This window comes from Pelobates fuscus, chromosome 5, assembly GCF_036172605.1.
Source record: "Pelobates fuscus isolate aPelFus1 chromosome 5, aPelFus1.pri, whole genome shotgun sequence".
NCBI lineage: Eukaryota > Metazoa > Chordata > Amphibia > Anura > Pelobatidae > Pelobates > Pelobates fuscus.
This window is the reverse complement of record NC_086321.1, coordinates 71,717,693-71,727,568: the sequence shown is the minus strand read 5'-3', so window position 1 is coordinate 71,727,568 and position 9,876 is coordinate 71,717,693. Positions and strand designations below refer to the sequence as shown.

At 39.6% G+C, this 9,876-nt stretch overlaps 1 protein-coding gene across 1 annotated transcript in view; it reads left to right on the top strand.

Annotated features, from left to right (window-relative positions):
* Positions 1-380: 380 nt before the first annotated feature.
* LOC134612483 (UDP-glucuronosyltransferase 3A1-like) overlaps positions 381-9,876 on the top strand; it is a 33,203-nt gene continuing 23,707 nt past the window's right edge. Inside the window, exons 1-2 of the mRNA XM_063456854.1 lie at positions 381-480; positions 8,353-8,454. Of these exons, the coding sequence (XP_063312924.1) occupies positions 387-480; positions 8,353-8,454 (196 nt within the window). The 5' untranslated portion in view covers positions 381-386. The remainder of the gene's footprint in view (positions 481-8,352; positions 8,455-9,876) is intronic.

Below are 9,876 nucleotides of genomic sequence, written 5' to 3'. Positions count from 1 at the left end.
TTATGAAGTACTTTTCACTTTTACGGGAAGCTATTCAGTTGAAAGTGGAACATTTCTACAAGAATTTGCCCCATTCAGCCACAAAGGCTTTATTTAGATAAATAGCAAATGCTGTACGTAACTAGTCATGGCTGACGCTAATGGAAGCAGAAGAAAACTTTCCTGACTTTCTGAGTGACAATCGGGGGGTGTTTCAGTCCTCACATTTAAAAAGTGAAATTTTCTATTGAGATCAGCACTTAGTGCATGTGTCTGCAGTGTTCCTTTAACTTGTCTGACCTCCCACTGTTTGCAACCAGGGAGCTGATCATAGGTTATTCTATTACACACTCCCACTGTGGGCTCTATGAGTGATTGTAACTAGTTACAGCACACATTGTACCAGAATGGCTGCATGCAGAAAGTCCATCATTTTTGTCTTTTTCATACAACAGTTTCTCCTGTTACATGGAGCCAAGATTCTCACTATGTGCTTTATGGGTAAGTCCTTGTTTTATGTCCTTGTTTTAATGAACTCGGTAATTCATTTTCTTTTCCTATTCTTAGTTTTTCACTAAATTGGAAACCTGAGATGTTCCCTTGGTAAAGGGAAATGTTTCCAGTACACACTGCACATCCCATGATAGCTGCTTCCAGCAACAGTGTAGGAAGTGGGGGAGATGGAGGGGACGTATAACCCCAGGAAATCTAGTGATGTGAGAAGCTAAGTAAGATCCACCCAGTGATGATGGTGTAGCTTTTAAAAACAAATGGATTTATTCACTAAACTCTGAATTATACCGAATTAAACATTTGAATGGTAAAATCTAACCATAAATAATATCAGATTTGAAAACAATATCTACAATGTAGCTACAGTCACTGACTGGATGTAGTAACCTGGATTTTGCCATTATGATTTCATTTCACTGCAGTTAGTGAATAGGTCCCGACTATTGTTTACATATTATTATTATGATGATTTATAAAATATTTTACCTGGAAAGATACATTGAGATTTCTCTCGTTTTCAAGTATGTCCTGGGTCCACAAATCATTGCATTATTACATTAGGGTACAATAAAATACAAAAACAATATTAATACACAATATTTAACATGGAACAGGTAGGAAATATATAATCAACCATGACACGTGCATTCTGTTTTGAGGTATGTGGAGAGGGATCTCTTAAAGGACGTTAGGCTTGGGGAAGATTTGAAAGTGTGCGGGAGGTCGTTCCATAATTGCGGTGCTCTGTAGGAAAAGGAGGATCGGGCTCCTCTCTTTTTGTATTGAGGTAGACTATATAAAGTGCTGGTACTGGATCGGAGTTTATAGGAGGTGGGACCAGCCGGGGAGAGCATTCTGCTCAGGTAGGGTGGGAGCTTCCCAGAAAAGCTCTTAAACACAAGGCTGGAAAGATGAAGGGTGCGTCTGGATTCCAGCGACAACCAGTTTAGTTCTTTTAGCATGTCACAATGGTGGGTCCTGTAATTACATTGTAGCACAAATAGGCAGAACGAGTTATACAATGCACTGAGTTTATTAATGTGGGATTGCGGTGCAGGTGCATATACTACATCCCCATAATCAATGATTGGCATCAGCATTTGCTGTACAATCTTTTCCTTTACTGTAGGGCTTAGGCAGCATTTGTTTCTGTACAGGGCACCTAGTTTTGGATAAAGTTTAGATGCAAGTCTTTCTATGTGTTTTCCAAAAGATAGATTGAGGTCTAACAACATAACCAAATATTTGAAAGAGTGGACTGCGGCCAGTGTGCTATTTGAATTAATTTTGATGGATAGGTGGCAATTGTGTAATTTGTGTAATTTAGGTACTGTTCCAAAGATCATTGTGATAGTTTTGTCAGTGTTTAGGAAGGGTTTGTTTTTTGCGATCCACTTTTCTACCTCTGTAAACTGGTCTTGGAGCACAGCCTCAAGCTGCGGTAGATTGGATTTGCTTGAATAGATTACTGTGTCATCTGCGTACATGTGTACATTTGAAGATTTACAAACATTAGGCAGATCATTTATAAATAATGTGAATAGTAGGGGGCCGCGAATGGAACCTTGGGGAACACCACACGTGACTGGGAGAGGGAGGAATTCGCTGTCAGAAATGGATATATATTGTAAGCGTCAAGTACTTTTTTATTTTGTAGTGGACTCTTATATTTGGTTATACTTAGCTGTCTTTTTATGTATGTATTGTTCAATACATTCTTTATTCCTGATATCCTGCATCCTGGAGTATCTGTGAAGGAGCTATAAGTACAACAAGAAAGCAGCAGTTTTACACCTTGAGACTATCTACACTTATCCATTCAATATCCTTAGTCTGAGCCAGCTTTTGTTAGGTGGCTCAGCACCATGTGAGTGAGACGGATTTAATTTTAGTTTTCACATAGCCAAAACTTTATTACCCTATGTTTGTTTCCTGTTTTGTTTTACCTACAGGATTGTTTCATATACATTGGTAATATGCATGTCTTTTAGTGTGCACTAACCAATTTGTTTTATTTTATTGTATTGCACTTGTATGTGGTGAAGTGACCCACATAGGTGATTGTACCACCTATGTTTTTTACTGTTTTAACCAATCCTTACACTTTTTGTTTTAATTGATCCGATACATACGATCGAAACCAGTTTAGTGAATGATCACCAATACCTGAGTTTTTGAGTTTGTGCAGTAGAATGCCGTGGTCTACTGTGTCAAAGGCCTTTGCAAAATCAAGGAAAATAGCTCCAGTTAGGTCTCCTTGATCCATGTTAGTTTGGATGTCATTGCAAACTTTTAAGAGGGCAGTTGTAGTGCAGGGATTCGGGCGAAAACCCGATTGATCAGGTGATAGTTAGATTGTTGGTAATACTCACATAGTTGCATATGGACGCATTTTTCTAAGATTTTTGACAATACTGGGAGCAATGATATTGGGCGATAGTTAGAAACCAAAGTAGTGACATCACTTTTATGGATAGGGACTACTCTTGCAGTCTTCCAAAGTTTGGGTATGTATCCAGACACCAAGGATTAGTTTATTAGGGTTGTGACAGGTTTATCAATTGCCGGTGCACTGAGCTTCAACAGCATTGCTGGGATTTGATCAGGTCCAGACTGGTTTTTCATTTTTAGATTATTAAGGTGTTTCTTAATGACACTAATAGGGACAGGTCTAAAAATGAACTTGTCTATATTAGGTCTTTGCAAATTTAGTGGGGCCTGATCCACATATGTAGTTTCAGGATGTGTGTCATGTATTAGCTTGGTAATCGGGGTAGTGGAGAATCCGACAAAATCATTGTTAAAGGCATTTGCTACATCTAAGGGAAGTTGCAGGGTTTGGTTATCCACTTTGATAGTGGAAGGTGGATTGGGGGAGTTTGTAATTTATTTATGACTTTCCAAAAGTTTCTAGGGTTTGATAGGTTATTGTTCAGATTTTCACAGAAATATTGGGCCTTGTTTTTTGCATATATTTCACCATTGTCTATATGCGCAGTGATCGTTCATAGAGCCAGTACGCCTGAACTTTGGCCACAATGGATCCCGAAACTGGTACATTTGGATGAGATCAGCTGTGATCCAGTTCATATGTGCCCCTTTTACTCTCACCTTACGTAGCGGGGCATGCAAATTCCAAACTTATAGGAGTTCAGACTGAACTCACCTGCACAGTCTAGATAATCTGTGCCATGGGAGGTTCTTGATGTCATTAAGAAAGGATTCAAGATTACATTTTTTTAAAGGACCTGGTGATTTTAACCTTGGGAGAAGATTTAGTAGCCTTTATTTTGCGCACGCAGTACACTAAGCAGTGATCACTGAAACTGTTAGGGAGAACACCAGCCTCCTGGATTCTATCAGGAGAAGTGGAGAGAATCCAATCAAGCAGGGTATGGTTATAGCTTTTAATGTTGCGAGTTGGGGAGAAGATTAATTGCGTTAGCAGCAAAGTTTTATACAGCGAGCAAGAACTATTATTTTTAGGATTCAGCCAATCAATATTAAAATCTCCAAAGACCAACAGTTCACTTTTTGGGTTTTGAGCTATGGTTTCACTAAGGAGATGGGCTATGTCAGACAGGGAATGCACAGGGGAGCTAGGTGGGCGGTAGATTCCTGCAACAATGATTGATTTACTGCACGGGATCTCAATTGTGCCAGAAAGGAAATCAAAGGTGTCAGGAGGACTAAAGTTTTGTAAGGGGGTGAACTTTACGGAATTGTCAACATAAATAACAATGCCTCCTCCTCTCTTAGCTCTGTCATTTCTAAAACACGAATAACCCTGTATTGCAATGGAAGAGTCTGGTATTTTAGTTGTTAACCATGATTCTGAGAGCACAATGATTTTTGGTTTGTAATCACTGGAAATACCTTTACAGGATACTTGTGAAAAATATGATTTTTATCTGATGCCACATGGATTGTTTTTCCTGCTAAATAAATAAATAAATAAATAAAATAGGGTGATAGATTAACAGGCTAGCGAATGCACAATACAACCTATAATTCCCATGGTTTCACCATTCACATGAGATTATGAATTAAAGGAATACAGTATTGGAATGTGATGACCACTTCCTCTCTGTAAAAGGAATGATCATTCATTAATGTAAGTGTATGGAGAATCCCCCAGACAGTGCAAAAGTGGAATATTCAGAGATAACTATACTATTCCTTCAGAAAGTATTTCTTTGAATGCCCCCTTTAAACAAATTACAAATGGGTTTCTAAGGATATTAGCTTCGTAAAATACACAAACATCATACATTGGTTTGAAAGAGAGCCATAAGTTCTTCCTGTAAAACTGGATGTACCATTTGTGTATCAATCACCTCACTGAATGCTAGCGAGCTAAAACACGAGTTACACAATGTAAGCAAAAAGTGCAAACTACAAATTCTCCAACTCTGTTATAGTCACAGCTTGGACTTTTTTTTGTGTGTGAACTTTGCAGCTCAGATTACAATTTACTGCAATTGTTAATAAACAACAAAAAGATTTTACCATATCATGACTTCTGTGTACGTTTAACCCTCTTATTGTATTGGCTTTTGCACATATTACTCGCACTCCCTTCGTACGGCACTGAAAGGGTTAAGTATGGACATGCGGATCCAGAGCTGACCGCCAGGATGTAGTTCAGATATTATAAACAGGGGCAGTCTGAATAGTGAATAAATTAATTTGAAAACGAGAATAATGGAAAACTTTGAAAAGTCATGATATGGTAAAATATTTTTGTTGTTTATTAACAATTGCAGTAAATTGTAATCTGAGCTGCAAAGTTCACACAAAAAAAAAGTCCAAGCTGTGACTATAACAGAGTTGGAGAATTTGTAGTTTGCACTTTTTGCTTACATTGTGTAACTCGTGTTTTAGCTCGCTAGCATTCAGTGAGGTGATTGATACACAAATGGTACATCCAGTTTTACAGGAAGAACTTATGGCTCTCTTTCAACCAAGGGCTATTCAACTCATTCTAGTAATAACAATAATAACTACACATGTTACTTATTACCCACTGAGGCAGCCTGTATGTGCGTGACAGTCTCTCTAGTAACCACACCTATAGACCCAGCTCAGTAGGTAACTTGTCACGCTAAGTTCATCCAGGACATATTTGCAGCATTCCTGAACTGGATAACTATCTAAACACTTGAATCTGTCATTCATTCTTTGTGATCTCTTAAAGGTACACTACTCTATTAGTACTGCGACTGCCAGGAGCCAGAGTGTACAACACTGCTGTCTATGGAGGATCCCACAGGACTGTAGAAGCCTCCATAGATATTATCTCACAATGAGCAGGATAATGTCCTTTTCCTACAGCCATCTTTAGCGAAGGCTGGGGTAAGTGACAAATCTGCACAGCGGTAGTTCTGCCTTTTGTCAGCTTTTATCAAAGCAGACATTTTCCATAACACAAACCTGGGGGGGGGGGGGGGGGGGGGGAGCTGGTAAAGACAAATTCAAGGGTAATTCAAATTACCATGTCCTCTTAAGTGATTTGAAGTTGTCATGGTGCCTGAGTGTAACCCCTTTGCAGCGTAACTCACACCTTTGCTACCATCATTGGGGAATCATTAGGCAGCCTGTAGCTAGAGTTCCTGTACATATTTCTATGCACAGAGGAGCATTCATTGGCTAAGAGCGACGCTGATGCTCTCACCCAATGAATGGCCAGTGGAATCGGTATCCAGCTTGTGCAGTTCTACAGAAGTCGGATATCACAAGCCAGCTAAACAGGAGTCCCAGAGCCCGGTGGTGACTGAGGTAAGAGAGGAACCATTGTATAATGGTTGCTATGATGGTTGTGTTACGGTATAACCCGGTGTAGTAAGGGTTAATACCGTTCGGGAGATTCACCTTTCGAAGGGAGCAGCAACTCACGAACACTCAAACCCACCGAACTGGAAACATACGAAATCCTTCTCTCCTGGAACAGGTAAAAGAATAATCCACAGTAGCAATTCCCCCCCAAGTACGAGACGAGGCTCAGTATTGAGGGTAAAACAGGAATCTGGTTTAATGTGGGCTACCTGCCCGGTATTTATGCCGGTCTCCCATCTGGTGGACACTCCCCGAGGGGACCAGATGGAAGACTGGGACAAAAGTAATACAGTAGCCAATGTGCACACTTTGGCTATAAACACTCCCCTTTACACCAGGTAGACCCTCCTCTCTATCCTGGAGATAATTGGGAAGTAATCCAATTATCTCCAAGGATAGAGGCAAAACGCCATTTTAAATGGGATAATAAAAAGACATAAAAATACATAATAGATACTGAATGGATTATATGCAATTAACGTATCCCCAGATAGCTTAGATCTGAGCGCACATTATTACCGAATGGTGCTCAGATCCTATACCCACAGTTCAATCGCCATGGAACCAAAGTCTTTCACATTGTCTTTCGGTATAAGAAGGGGCTCCATGGGATGGCTATCTGGGGTAAGTCCATTTGTGGAGAAAGTGCCGAACGGACCGACGTTCGTATGTTGGAAGTCAGAAGAAGGGAGGTCGGCAGCTTCCGCGATGTTCAGGAGAAATAGTATCCGTTTTTAGTTCCATGAACTCATCGAAGAACACCGCTGATCATTCGTATAGTCAAGATGGCCGCCTCCTAGTGGTCGGCATACGAACGATGACCACCCGGTCTGCTCTTGATAATTAGAAAGTGTCTGCGGTTAACCTCAACGTTCTGATGGGGCCAAGAGGTCAACAACAAGCAGCACACTTCCCTGCTAGGTGGCCTGTCTTTCGGTAGTTTGTTCGGTAGAAACAAGGGAATAACAGGGGGACTGTACAGACAGGGAAATAGCCGAACAAACAGACGAATGGAGGGAAAATAAAAGTAATCCATAGACAGATGGTTCTGTCACAGGTTGACATATAGAAAAAGTTCTACCAAAGTGAGAACTAATAAGAGGCTTACATAATGGGGTACCTGATTTGCAAAAACAACCAACTTACAATAGTGTCTGACAGGTGCCAATTGGCATAAGTCACTACAAAAATGAATGAAAAAATTATAAATCTTTAATAGGGTAACAATAGGAAAAATATGGTATGGGGAATTATTACAAAAATCCACCACAACAGTTAAAATTGGCTAAGTATCAGACAGGAACTGAAATGTAGAAAATTGTATAAGTAATTATATACAATGTATCACAGCTTGATTGTCTGATTGATTTGTGTGTGACATTGCCTATTGGCACCTGTCAGATGGTTGGAGTAATCTTTTTACAGACTACCAATAAACATGGTATAATTCGTTTTCAATAGAAAATTGTGAAATTTGACAAAGTTAGCTGTATGGAAACAGTAAGGACAACTTGCTTTGCTAATGGAGTGTGCATGTACTGAGCAAACTTATTATAGTGACTTGAAGGATCTGGAGCCCATACTCTACCTCATGCATATCACCTGATTTAGGTCTATATCAGCTTTTAATAAAGACACTATCTGAAACAAAATCTTTAAAGGACCACTCCAAGCATGTTGTCGTGGTTATGATACAAGGAATGCCCAGGGGCCTGCTCCTTTAAGTTACAAAGCAGTCAATGTTCATACCTTTGCAGCTTTTCTTCTAAATGTCATACTACATTCCAGTGACCTGCGAGTTTAAAGTATATTGAAAACAACAAAATATACAGAGCATTAAGTACAAGATACACTGAAATGTATAATCATAATGACAAACCAATGTCAATAACTGTGTTTAAGTAACGTTGTTATATTAAAAAAGTTACAAACAACAGTTAAAGCAGAGACCAGCATGCATTTAATGTGGACGTTTTTTATTTAAAGTAATTTCCTGAACTATCCTATTGATTTTATCTTTATTAGGTGGAAGTCATTACCTCCTGATGGATGAGGTTTCTCGCATCCTGCACAGAAATGGCCATGAAGTGAGAATGTTCCTTCAAATGGGAGAAGGACTACTACCAGGCATGTAACCTGTGTTGAAGGTGCACACATTCTCAAAAGCAGGGACCTAAAGGGACACTGTAGGCACTGTACCTGCTTCTTATTTATTTATGAAATATTTTACCTGGAAGGATACATTGAGATTTCTCTCGTTTTCAAGTATGTCCTGTGCCCACAAAGCATTGCATTGATACAATAGGGTACAATAAAATACAAAAACAATATTAATATAAATTAAAGTGCAAATTCTTTCACTCTATCACAGTGTTTAGGTGAATATTGAGTGTTTGATAGACCACAAATGGTATATATATAAGAACTTCCCTTTTAGTTGTAGATCTAAACCCAAAGATCTCCTCGAATCTTCCACAAATACATAGATACAAATAATAGGGTCCAACTAGAGGGAAATAAAAAATAACATAGTGCAACTCCGTATAATACTGGTATAATGATGATATGTGCCAATGGGTCACTCACACTTTAACTGTTAGAACAGGGCATATCAGAAATCAATGTAGATCTCAGGCAATTCCTTGCTTCCAATGTCTGGTCTTCCAGATCTCAATTACATGGAAAATAAAATGCATCCAGAATGAAATGTAGAAAGATGTGCATAAAGTATAAAAGACATAAAGTATAAAAGTGTGTATCTCTGTGTGTGGATGTGCCAGTGTTTTTATCTCTGTGTGTGTGCACCAGTCTGTGTATCAAAGTGTGTGTGTGTGTATGTGTCTGTATCTGTGTGTATCTGAGTGTATGTGTAGGTGCTAGTGTGTGTATACGCCAATGTATTTGTGTCAGTGTGTTCATGTGTCCAGGTGTGTTCGTGCATCAGTGTGTTTGTGTGTATCTACGTGCTAATGTGCATACATCTCAGCAATCAAACACAACATGCAAACACACCCCTGCAAACACAAACATTACATACAGACATACCCCTGAATTCAAACTTAAAAAGTATATATAAATACAGAAACTTTACTCAAACACCAATACTACACCCTACATGCACACACATACTCTATACAAAAACGTGCTCACATTCATAAGCACAAACCCGCTGCTCTCAAATACAGCCCCACAAGAATGGCCAAATGGTAGATCCCCAGCTGGATTAGTATCGTGGAAGTTGTACGACAGATAAGGATCTACCTTTTTTCCACTCTTGCACTAGAGGGGAGGCCCAACAAATTTCTTGCACCAGAGCCCTTTCTACATTATTTCTGCCACCTGTGTTGGGGTGGAGGGCATGAGTGCATGCCAGGGGGTGGATGTGTAGGGAGAGGGTGGGGAGTGAAGGATTCAGGGTCCCCAAGAAAATGCTTGCCCAGGGTCCAATCAATGTTAAAGACGGCCCTGTGTGACTGTGTGTGTGTGTGTGTGTGCGTGACTGTCTGCCTGTCACTGTGTATGTGTGACTGTATGTGTAACTGTCTACCT